The 13,326-nt window shown below is 48.0% G+C and overlaps 1 protein-coding gene across 1 annotated transcript; it reads left to right on the plus strand.

Moving 5' to 3' along the window:
• Window positions 1-793: 793 nt before the first annotated feature.
• LOC124659434 (protein spotted leaf 11-like) lies at window positions 794-2,259 on the plus strand. The gene has a single exon (XM_047197308.1). The coding sequence runs from the start codon at window positions 977-979 to the stop codon at window positions 2,012-2,014; it is 1,038 nt and encodes a 345-aa protein (XP_047053264.1). The 5' UTR covers window positions 794-976; the 3' UTR covers window positions 2,015-2,259.
• The last annotated feature ends 11,067 nt before the right edge of the window (window positions 2,260-13,326 follow it).

A 13,326-nucleotide genomic window follows, 5' to 3' on the forward strand; every position in this document is an offset into this window, starting at 1 on the left:
GTGGTACATGTTTCTCAATTGAAGAAAGCACTGAAGCCGGATGAAAAAGTAAGTTCTGATCTTCCTATAGCTCTCATGGATATTTCTTTAGTGGTGCAACCATTACGCATCTGCGAGGAAAGGCTGGTTCGCAAAGGCCACAAGCAAGTGCCACAGGTCCAGGTGCAGTGGTCACATATGCCAGCAACATGTCGAACCTGGGAGCCATTGTACGCCATCGTCAATGCCTATCCACAGGCACCAGCTTGGGGTCAAGCCGGTACTCCAGGAGGGGGTATTGTCACGCTCCGCTACCTACCTGAAGCTGTCAAGAACAAGAGACGGACGGATGAGCGCGAAAGGATAAGAAAGGCCCATGAGTTAATCAGGAAGGAGGCCCATGCGCAGCCCAGCTGAGCGTCGGCGTCGGGTGTGTTATGAGGACACGCTTTCGACCTGTGAGGACAGACAATTGTAATCAAACATTACATCCCTGTGGGACTTCTCTCTTCTTCCTCCTCGCGACCTAGTCGCTGATTCCCCTCTCCCAGCGTGACGCTGTGGAAATTGTACCAAATTATCCTGTTGAGCGTATGAATTGAGCGAGTAACCTCACAATTTCATTGGTTTCTTGGAGCCCATGGGTTGTTTTTTACAACATGTTTTGGACATGGCTTCCCCTTCACTCTGTCAAATGGTCAAGGATGGGATCAAAAAGAGATTTGAAACTGAGGTTGTGCCGGACGGTGAAAATGATGCTAGTGCATAGTAGAACTTGGAAGGCTTCAACAGCACGACAGGCAGGGGCGAAGAAAGATGTAGCTTCAAACTGACGCGCCACGCGGGAAGCAGAAAAGAAAAGAAACCACACGTCGTCAACTTGCTCGATCGCTCCCGCCACCTTCCCACCAAGTCACCAACCATCTCCAAAACCGCATCTACCCACCCGCGCGCACGCAATCTCGCCCAGATCCCTCCGTCCGCCCCCACGGCAGCGATGGAAGTGAAGCTCCACACGGCACGCACCCTCGTCGGCCGCCTGCGCGGCGCGGCGGCCGTGCGGGACGCGGCCGCCACGGCCGCCGCCGTCGCCGAGCTCCGCCGCGCCTCCAAGGACGACCCGGAGGTCCGCGCGCCGCTGGCCGACGCGGGCGCCGTGCCCTACCTCGCGTCCCAGCTCACCTCCCCCTCCACGTCCGCCTCCGCCGAGGACGCCGCCGCCGCGCTGCTCAACATCTCCATCTCGGCCCGGGAGCAGCTCATGTCCGCCCCCGGCATCCTCGACGCGCTCGCGGCCGCCATGCGGGCGGAGGAGTACGCGGCGGCGCACCACGCCGCCGCCACCGTCGCCAGCCTCCTCTGCGTCGACGCCTACCGCCCCATCATCGGCGCGAAACGGCCCCTCCTCGCGGCCCTCGTCGCCCTCCTCCGCGGCTCCGGGCGGGGCACGCGCGCCACCAAGGACGCCCTCAAGGCGCTCTTCGGCGTCGCGCTGTACCCGCTCAACCGGGCGGCCCTCGTCGAGCTCGGCGCCGTGCGGGCGCTCTTCGCGCTCGTGATGACGGACGGGCGGACCGGGATCGTGGAGGACGCCACGGCCGTCGTCGCGCAGGTGGCCGGGTGCGCCGAGAGCCTGGCCGCCTTCGCGGGGGTGTCCGGGGTGCGGATCCTCGTCGACCTCGTGGAGTCCGGCGGCGCCGCGACCGGGAGGGCCAGGGAGAACGCGGCGTCCGCGCTGCTCAACCTCGTCATGGCCGGCGGCGAGCGGGCCGTCGCGCAGGTGCTGGCGGTGGGCGGCGCGGAGGAGGCCGTCAGGGAGCTCGCGGAGGACGGCGAGGCCAGCCCCAGGGGGAAGGCCAAGGCCGGGTCCCTGCTGCGCGCGCTGGAGGAGGGCGCCGCCGTCGTCAAGCGGCAGCGGGAGCACCGGTTCGCCGACTTCCTCAACGGGCTGGTGCACTCGGACCCCTACTTCTCGTCGCCGTCGCCGGCGTCGGCCACCGCGCACGACGACGGCTCACGTGTCACGCTTGGTTGACCTCCATCGTGTCTAATTTCCACACGACTACCATGTCGTATTGGTTGATGAGTTTGATGTAAATACAACTAGTAGTATAATACACTGATTGGTGATTGGTGCTTGAGGAGATCCTTGTGCAGTTTCACAGGAAATTTCGGCGGATCTTGACCAAACTACTTGTCTTGTTTGAGTGAGTTTTAAATTCTTAATATGCTGATAAACTAGTTAAGTTCCGGATGCCATCATCGACGACGTACTAGGAGATCTTCACTTGCAATATCTTTTTATTTATCTATTACAATATGTGTGTGTAGAGCAACTCTCATAGTACTGACTACTTTCTCTTGTGGCAGAATTATGTTGACCTATAGCTATATAGGAGTAGGTGATGATGGTATGTTAGATTATTTGGAACTTGGGAACAAACGTTGCGTATCCATCCTACGGAGCAGTATTGACATTGTCGACCAAAACGACCTTGTGAGCCAGTCGCTGACAACATGCCATCGTGACAGTGTGGTCAGCTGCCAAGGCAAATTGTAAAGTACGTCAGTTAAAGATTTCCTTATGTTACCGACCTCTTTTCAAGGTTCCTCATCCGGAATCCAAATTCGCCAAACCGTATGCCTGTTTAGCCTAGCTCGACAAGTCAGACACAATAGTGAACTTTAAATACAATTTGGTGAAATTTCTGATGGCATTTCTTTTTTTGTTTGCTAGTAATATTTAGAGCTTTCTTCTGCACTTCTGTTCTAAACATTTATAGGTATCAGAATCATGATTCTACTATCCGATTATATGAATTTAGGATCCAAATTGAGTGAAAACGATTCAACGATTATGCTAAGTAGAATCTAAGATTTTACGATTCTAACATTTCAAGGGACAAACCTTTCTCGAGCGCGCATCTCGTCCTCACCGATGGCCGCAAGGCTATTGAGAAAAATGGGTCTTTAAGAAAAAGAAGAGGCTGGCGGAAATGTGACCATCTATAAAACTCGATATGTCGCAAATGGTTTTCGATAAATTTAAGGAGTTGACTACGATGAGAGTTTCTCACCCGTAGCGATGCTGAAATCTATCAAGATTTACTAGCAGTTGCTGCATATTTTGCTTATGAGATATGACAGATGGATATCAAAACGGTGTTCCTTAATGGCAACATTGAGAAAGAGTTGTATATGGTACAAGTCCGAAGGTTTTGTCGATCCTAAGGATGCTGAAAAAGTATGCAAGCTTCAACGTTCAATCCATGGACTAAAGCAAGCATCTCGGACCTGGAATCTTCGCTTTGATGAGATGATCAAAGAATTTGAATTTGTCCAAAATTTGGAAGAGTCCTGCATTTACAAGAAAGTGAGTAGGACCTTGCTAGCATTCCTAATACTATATGTGGATGACATCTTGTTGATTGGGAATGATGTTTTCTAAAGAGTGTGAAAGATTATTTAAATAGCAAATTTTCTATGAAGGACTTGAGTGAAGCTACTTATATATCAGACATTAAAATCTATAGAGATAGATCGAAACACCTAATGACATTAAGTCAGAGTACTTACCTAGAAAAGATTATGAAGAGGCTCAGAATGGATCAAGCTAAGAAGGGGTTCTTACGTGTGATAAAAGGTAAACCACTGAATGTAACTCAGGGTCCAACAACGAATAAAAATAGAGAAATGGGGTTTCACATCCCCATGCTTCAGTCATAGCTCTATCAAGTATGACGTATTGTGTACTCAACCTGATGTGGTCCTGGCAATTAGTTCGACTAATCAGTAATCCTAGAATGGATCACTGGATAACTGTTAAGAATATCCCGAAGTATCTTAAGAGAACCAAGGATATTTTTCTTGTCTATGGAGGATGTGAAGAGGAGCTTGGTGTAAAATGTTACACTAATGCAAACTTTGACACTGATCCAGCCGACTCGAAATCTTAGTCGGGATATGTGTTTATGGTAAACGCAGGCGCGGTGAGCTGGAGGAGCAGCAAGCAAATCACGGTTGCTCAATATACTATAGATTCAAAGTGCATATATAGCTGTTTCGGAAGCGGGGAATGAAAGCTATTTGTCTAACAAAGTTCATTATCGAACTAGGTGTGTTCCCAAGCATGTAAGACAATGTGATTCTCTACTGCGACAACACGGGTGCCGTTACAAATGCAAAGGAAACAAGGTGTCACTCCGTGGCCAAGCATATTCCCATCGTTATCATGTGATACCACATTATATCTGATGGGATATACCCTAAGGGGTGTGTCATCAGTCCCACTCGCCATGGAGGTGAAGGCCCAAGAAGACTGCCAGTCGCCCGAGCGACTGGGTGGCTGGGCCTTGCGGCGACCAGGCCGCAACCCTCGGGTGGGCCGACTGGATAAAGACTTGCGCGACTAGAGAAGGAGATTACTTGCGAGAAGGGTAGCGATCTCAGATTAGTAGCAACTGATATGATTCGGAGTTATCCTTATGTAACCCTAGATCGGGGGTGCCTATATAAACCCCCGAGCTAAACCCTAGAAGACACATCATCTAAGATCCAATCTCTCCCTTGTAGCTCTTGGCGTTGCCGCCGACTGAGCACCCCCATTGCAATTCTCCACTGAGTAATAGATCTAGCACGACATATGCCTTTTACTCTCCGGAGGGGCTGAACCTGGGTAAAACCTTGCGTCTTGCGCACCACGTTCCGCAGATGGCTGTGTTCCCTTGCCCCCGCATCAATGAAGTGCTGCCCCCCATAGCACCTGCCGTGGTCATATCCATGAAAGTGGCGCCCACCGTGGGGCATGGGACATCGGGCCTCTGAGCTACGGCGAGGCCCTACTCGCCAATCCGCCGGCCGGTCGCCTCCGGCAGGATGATCGCCACGGGCAACTTCTTCCACATCCAGCCGAGCTCCTACAAGCCGGCCTCGTCGCCCCTCGCCCACGCTTGGATGGTGCCGGTCGGCACGGTCAACCTCTTTGTCGGGCTCGCCAGCGTCAGCGACCCCAGCGAGGCTCGCCCCAGTCCGCTACACGACCCCTTCGCGCCAGGGCAAGTCCTTACAACCACTCTCCCCCTTTCCAGCAGCGCACACGCCGAGGGAGAGTCGGCTCTGGAGGACGACGCCGATTCGGCGGCAGCAGTATCGGTCACTGGATCCATCACTGCAACGTCAATGGAAGACTCCATCATCCCGGTCTCCCACCCGAGCGACTTCGAGGATAACTCCGTCCTCCCCCTCTTCGACTACGAGTCGGAGACCAACTCCATCGAAGCCCCGCGTTACCAATACCCGATCGTCGTCTTCATGGCGGGAGGCGATGAAGCTCCTCCGAACGACGCCTTCTCCACTCCCCTCCCCGCGACCGCCAACGCGACCGAGATCGAGGCGCATCGGGCGGCCCTTAAGGAGCAGAGGAAAAAGGAGCTCACCGAGCGGGAGAAATTTCGCCTCGAACAAGATGAGGTGAGAGCCGTATGTCACTACCGTCAAGAGCGCAACCGCCTGCGCATGGAGCGCGCCCGAGCACAGGGCTTCCCCAGCGCCCGTCTCAACTTCGACGACCCGGACGGAGAGGTCCGGGTCGCCCAGGCCCAGAATCATGGCGTCCCCGAGTCGAGTCGGGCCGCTGCCGGTAGAGTGGCGCACGGCCGCCACCACCGCCACCACCACCACCACCCCCTCCGCCCGAAGCTCCCCGCGCGGAGGTCGATGCCAACGGCCTACCCCTTCACTCGTCGCAGCCGACAACGTTGCAGCTACACAGGCCGTTCTCGCTAGACTCCCTGAAACGGGAGACGACGCGATCCTCGTCCAGCACGCCAAGGCCCTAGTCGCCAAGGCCCTGGAGCAGCAGCATGCCACCGCCGATTCACAGGGGCGACTCTACTCACGCTCATCAGCCAGCCATGCCGCTTCATCAGCGGCGGTGAATCGCGCGGTCTCCAACGTCAACAACTGCCCGCCACCGGCGCCACGCGCCGCCCATTCGACCAACCACCGAGTCGAGCCGCGCCCTCCGCGAGTGATGGTCGCTGCCAATGAGCAGCCAATCGACGCGCGCACTCACATCGTCAACGACCAAGAATGGTAAGCGCGCAACCGCCTGAATGACCGCTACGCCGACGAACTCCCGCGCCAGAGCGCGTTCAGCCGAGTCGGACCAGCGTGCTTCGGCCCCATGATCAGAGGCGAGCCCTACCCCATGGGGTTCAAGGGCCCCCGTGACATTGAGAAGTACGACACCCACATCGACCCTACGGTCTGGATTGACTCGTACACAATGGTGATGGGCATCCAGGGTTACTCCGAGCTGCTCGCTGCATGCTACCTGCCACTCATGATGGATGGAGTGAATCGTCACTGGTTCAACACCCTCACCCCGAACAACATCGACTCATGGGAGGAAGCTTGCACCGCTTTCATCCAGCACTTCGCCAGCGCGTACACACGCGCCACCACCATTGAGGACCTAGATCGCTGCGTCCAGGGCCCACGCGAATTGACTCGCCGATTGATGTCTACGGGAGCTTCTATTCTTGTAGACAATGTTGGGCCTCCAAGAGCAGAGGTTTGTAGAACAACAGCAAGTTTCCCTTAAGTGGATCACCCAAAGTTTATCGAACTCAGGGAGGAAGAGGTCAAAGATATCCCTCTCATGCAACCCTGCAACCACAAAGCAAGAAGTCTCTTGTGTCGCCAACACACCTAATAGGTGCACTAGTTCGGCGAATAGATAGTGAAATACAGGTGGTATAAATAAGTATGAGCAGTAGCAATGGCACCAGAAAAATGCTTTGCTGTCCAGGACTGGCGTGTGGTTGATGGTGGTAATATTGCGGACAGTACGAATGGAGTAAAATAGTAAACAAGCAGCGATAGCAGTATTTAGGAACAAGGCCTAGGGATCATACTTTCACTAGTGGACACTCTCAATGTTGATCACATAACAGAATAAATAGATAGATGCTAGACTCTACACTCTCTTGTTGGATGATGAACACCACTAACTGTGTAGGATTACACGAACCCTCAATGCCGGAGTTAACAAGCTCCACAATATTCGATGTTCATATTTAAATAACCTTAGAGTGCATGACAGATCAACATAACCAAACCAAGTACTAACATAGCATGCACACTCGTCACCATCACACTACGAAAGGAGGCATAGATCACATCAATACCATCATAGCAATAGTTAACTTCATAATCTACAAGAGATCACAATCATATCCTACGCCAAGTACTACACGATGCACACACTGTCACCATTACACCGTGCAGGAGGAATAACTACTTTAATAACATCACTAGAGTAGCACACAGATGAATTGTGATACAAAACACATTGCAATCATAAAGAGATATAAATAAGCACTTCACTATGCCATTCATAACAGTGAATAAGTATTCTGTGAAATATAGCCTAAGAGACCCACACGGTGCACACACTGTCACCTTTACACACGTGGGACAAGGAGTCTCCGGAGATCACATAAGTAAAATCCACTTTACTAGCATAATGACATCTAGATTACAAGCATCATCATATGAATCTCAATCATGTAAGGCAGCTCATGAGATTATTGTATTGAAGTACATAGGAGAGAGATGAACCACATAGCTACCGGTACAGCCCCGAGCCTCGATGGAGAACTACTCCCTCCTCATGGGAGACAGCAGCGTTGATGAAGATGACGGTGGTGTCGATGGAGAAGCCTTCCGGGGGCACTTCCCCGTCCCGGCGGCGTGCCGGAACAGAGACTCCTGTCCCCCAGATCTTGGCTTCGCGATGGCGGCGGCTCTAGATGGTTTCTCGTACCGTGGCTTTTCCGTCTCGAAGATTTAGGTCGAGGGGCTTCTTATAGGCGAAGATGCGGCGTCAGAAGGGGTCTGGGGCCACCAGACACTAGGGCGGCACGGCCCACACCCTGGCCGCGCCAGCCTGGTGTGTGGTGGGCCTGTGGCCCCCCTCTGGCGGCTCTCGGGTGTTCTGGAAGCTTCGTCCAATTCTAAGACTCCGGGCGTTGATTTCGTCCAATTCCGAGAATATTTCCTTACTAGGATTTCTGAAACCAAAAACAGCAGAAAACAGGAACTGGCACTTCGGCATCTCGTCAATAGGTTAGTTTCGGAAAACGCATAAAATCATCATAAAGTATGTATAAAACATGTAGGTATTGTCATAAAACAAGCATGGAACATAAGAAATTATCGATACGTCGGAGACGTATCAGCATCCCCAAGCTTATTTCCTACTCGTCCCGAGTAGGTAAACGATAACAAAGATAATTTCTGAAGTGACATGCTACCAACATAATCTTAATCATACTATTGCAAGGTATATGAGATGAATGCAGCGATTCAAAGCAATGGTAAAGACAATGATTAAACAACTGAATCATATAGCAAAGACTTTTCATGAATAGTACCTTCAAGACAAGCATCAATAAGTCTTGCATAAGAGTTAACTCATAAAGCAATAGATTCAAAGTAAAAGCATTGAAGCAACACAAAGGAAGATTAAGTTTCAGCGGTTGCTTTCAACTTGTAACATGTATATCTCATGGATATTGTCAATGCAAAGCAATATAACAAGTGCAATAAGCAAGCATGTAAGAATCAATGCACAGTTAACACAATTGTTTGCTTCTTGAAGTGGAGAGAAATAGGTGAACTGACTCGACATAAAAGTAAAAGAAAGGCCCTTCACAGAGGGAAGCATTGATTGATATATTTGTGCTAGAGCTTTGGTTTTGAAAACAAGAAACAATTTTGTCAACGGTAGTAATAAAGCATATGTGTTATGTAAATTATATCTTACAAGTTGCAAGCCTCATGCATAGTATACTAATAGTACCCGCACCTTGTCCTAATTAGCTCGGACTACCTGGATTATCATCGCAATACACATGTTTTAACCAAGTGTCACAAAGGGGTACCTCTATGCCGCCTGTACAAAGGTCTAAGGAGAAAGCTCGCATTGGATTTCTCGCTTTTGATTATTCTCAACTTAGACATCCATACCGGGACAACATAGACAACGATAATGGACTCCTCTTTTATGCATAAGCATTCAACAAATAATATTCTCACAAGAGATTGAGGATTGTTGTCCAAAACTGAAACTTCCACCATGGATCATGGCTTTATTTAGCGGCCCAATGTTCTTCTCTAACATTATGCATGCTCTAACCATTCTAGCGGTAAATCTCCCTTACTTCAGACAAGACGGACATGCATAGCAACTCACATGATATTCAACAAAGAGTAGTTGATGGCGTCCCCAGGAACATGGTTATCGCACAACAAGCAACTTAATAAGAGATAAAGTGCATAAGTACATATTCAATACCACAATAGTTTTTAAGCTATTTGTCCCATGAGCTATATATTGTAAAGGTAAAGGATTAGAAATTTAAAGGTAGCACTCAAGCAATTTACTTTGGAATGGCGGAGAAATACCATGTAGTAGGTAGGTATGGTGGACACAAATGGCATAGTGGTTGGCTCAAGGATTTTGGATGCATGAGAAGTATTCCCTCTCGATACAAGGTTTAGGCTAGCAAGGTTATTTGAAACAAACACAAGGATGAAGCGGTGCAGCAAAACTCACATAAAAGACATATTGTAAACATTATAAGACTCTACACCGTCTTCCTTGTTGTTCAAACTCAATACTAGAAATTATCTAGACTTTAGAGAGACCAATTATGCAAACCAAATTTTAGCATGCTCTATGTATTTCTTCATTAATAGGTGCAAAGTATATGATGCAAGAGCTTAAACATGAGCACAACAATTGCCAAGTATCAAATTATTCAAGACATTTTACCAATTACTACATGTAGCATTTCCCGTTTCCAACCATATAACAATTAACAAAGCAGTTTCAACCTTCGCCATGAACATTAAAAGCTAAGAACACATGTGTTCATATGAACCAGCGGAGCGTGTCTCTCTCCCACACAAGCATTTATTCAAACAAAAACAAAAACAGAAGCACACAGACTCTCCAAGCAAAGTACATAAGATGTGGCCGAATAAAAATATAGTTTCAAGGGAGGAACCTGATAATTTGTCGATGAAGAAGGGGATGCCTTGGGAATCCCCAAGCTTAGATGCTTGAGTCTTCTTGAAATATGCAGGGATGACGCACCGGGGCATCCCCAAGCTTAGGCTTTTCACTCTCCTTGATCTTATTTTATATCATCCTCCTCTCTTGACCCTTGAAAACTTCCTCCACACCAAACTCAAAACAACTCATTAGAGGGTTAGTGCATAATCAAAAACTCACATGTTCAGAGGTGACACAATCATTCTTAACACTTCTGGAAATTGCACAAAGCTACTGGAGGTTAATGGAACAAAGAAATCCATCCAACACAGCAAAAGAGGCAATGCGAAATAAAAGGCAGAATCTGTCAAAACAGAACAGTCCGTAAAGACAATTTTTTTAGAGGCACCAGACTTGCTCAGATGAAAATGCTCAAATTGAATGAAAGTTGCGTACATATCTGAGGATCACGCACGTAAATTGGCATAATTTTCTGAGTTACCTACAGAGAATTAGGCCCAGATTCGTGACAGCAAAGAAATCTGTTTCTCGCGCAGAATCCAAATCTAGTATGAACCTTACTATCAAAGACTTTACTTGGCACAAAAATGCAACAAAACTAAGATAAGGAGAGGTTGCTACAGTAGTAACAACTTCCAAGACACAAATATAAAACAAAGTACTGTAGTAAAATAAACACATGGGTTATCTCCCAAGAAGTTCTTTCTTTATAGCCATTAAGATGGGCTCAGCAGTTTTAATGATGCACTCGCAAGAGATAGTATTTGAAGCAAAAGAGAGCATCAAGAGGCAAATTCAAAACACATTTAAGCCTAACATGTTTCCTATGAAAAGGAATCTTGTAAATAAACAAGTTCATGAAGAGCAAAGTAACAAGCATAGGAAGATAAAACAAGTGTAGCTTCAAAAATTTCAGCATATAGAGAGGCATTTTAGTAACATGAAAATTTCTACAACCGTATTTTCCTCTCTCATAATAACTTTCAGTAGCAACATGAGCAAACTCAACAATATAACTATCACATAAAGCATTCTTATCATGAGTCTCATGCATAGAATTATTACTCTCCACATAGGCATAATCAATTTTATTAGTTGTAGTGGGAGCAAATTCAACAAAGTAGCTATCATTATTATTCTCATCAAGTGTAGGAGGTATAGTATAATCACAACAAAATTTACTCTCCATAGTAGGTGGCACCAAAATACCACTATCATTATAATCATCATAAATAGGAGGCAAAGTATCATCAAAGAAAATTTTCTCCTCAATGCTTGGGGGACTAAAAAGATCATGCTCATCAAAACCAGCTTCCCCAAGCTTAGAATTTTCCATAGCATTAGCAACAATAGTGTTCAATGTGTTCATGCTAATATGTTCCATGGGTTTTTTAATTTTCGGATCAAACCATCCATGTCTTAAATCAGGAAATAGAATAAGAAGCTCATTGTTGTCCATTATGCCTAACTAGTGTAAACAAGAAACAAAAAGATGCAATTGCAGGATCTAAAGGAAATAGCTTCGAGCACACACACAACGGCGCCGTAAAAGTACTTTACCCGGGACCGGAGTATGAGAGCCTTTTACCTTTCCTCCCCGGCAACGGCGCCGTGAAAAGTTCTTGATGTCTACGGGAGCTTCTATTCTTGTAGACAAGTGTTGGGCCTCCAAGAGCATAGGTTTGTAGAACAGCGAGCAAGTTTCCCTTAAGTGGATCACCCAAGGTTTATCGAACTCGGGGAGGAAGAGGTCAAAGATATCCCTCTCATGCAACCCTGCAACCACAAAGCAAGAAGTCTCTTGTGTCCCCAACACACCTAATAGGTGCACTAGTTCGGCGAAGAGATAGTGAAATACAGGTGGTATAAATAAGTATGAGCAGTAGCAACAGCACCAGAACAGTGCTTTGCTGTCCAGGACTGGCGTGTGGTTGATGGTGGTAATATTGCGGATAGTACGAATGTAGTAAAACAGTAAACAAGCAGCGATAGCAGTATGTAGGAACAAGGCCTAGGGATCATACTTTCACTAGTGGACACTCTCAACATTGATCACATAACAGAATAAATAGATAGATGCTAGACTCTACACTCTCTTGTTGGATGATGAACACCACTAACTATGTAGGATTACACGAACCCTCAATGCCGGAGTTAACAAGCTCCACAATATTCGATGTTCATATTTAAATAACCTTAGAGTGCATGACAGATCAACATAACCAAACCAAGTACTAACATAGCATGCACACTGGTCACCATCACACTACGAAAGGAGGCATAGATCACATCAATACCATCATAGCAATAGTTAACTTCATAATCTACAAGAGATCACAATCATAGCCTACGCCAAGTACTACACGATGCACACACTCGTCACCATTACACCGTGCGGGAGGAATAAACTACTTTAATAACATCACTAGAGTAGCACACGGATGAATTGTGATACAAAACACATTGCAATCATAAAGAGATATAAATAAGCACTTCACTATGCCATTCATAACGAGTGAATAAGTATTCTGTGAAATATAGCCTAAGAGACCCACACGGTGCACACACTGTCACCTTTACACATGTGGGACAAGGAGTCTCCGGAGATCACATAAGTAAAATCCACTTTACTAGCATAATGACATCTAGATTACAAGCATCATCATATGAATCTCAATCATGTAAGGCAGCTCATGAGATTATTGTATTGAAGTACATAGGAGAGAGATGAACCACATAGCTACCGGTACAGCCCCGAGCCTCGATGGAGAACTACTCCCTCCTCATGGGAGACAGCAGCGTTGATGAAGATGGCGGTGGTGTCGATGGAGAAGCCTTCCGGGGGCACTTCCCCGTCCCGGCGGTGTGCCGGAACAGAGACTCCTGTCCCCCAGATCTTGGCTTCGCGATGGCGGCGGCTCTGGATGGTTTCTCGTACCGTGGCTTTTCCGTCTCGAAGATTTAGGTCGAGGGGCTTCTTATAGGCGAAGATGCGGCGTCAGAAGGGGTCTGGGGCCACCAGACACTAGGGCGGCACGGCCCACACCCTGGCCGCGCCAGCCTGGTGTGTGGTGGGCCTCGTGGCCCCCTCCGGCGGCTCTCGGGTGTTCCGGAAGCTTCGTCCAATTCTAAGACTCTGGGCGTTGATTTCGTCCAATTCCGAGAATATTTCCTTACTAGGATTTCTGAAACCAAAAACAGTAGAAAACAGGAACTGGCACTTCGGCATCTCGTCAATAGGTTAGTTCCGGAAAACGCATAAA

Source organism: Lolium rigidum, chromosome 6 (genome assembly GCF_022539505.1).
Source record: "Lolium rigidum isolate FL_2022 chromosome 6, APGP_CSIRO_Lrig_0.1, whole genome shotgun sequence".
Lineage (NCBI taxonomy): Eukaryota > Viridiplantae > Streptophyta > Magnoliopsida > Poales > Poaceae > Lolium > Lolium rigidum.

Bases quoted from the DNA above. Each gene is read 5' to 3' on its own strand.
- LOC124659434 (XM_047197308.1), top strand. From the start codon at position 977: ATGGAAGTGAAGCTCCACACGGCACGCACCCTCGTCGGCCGCCTGCGC.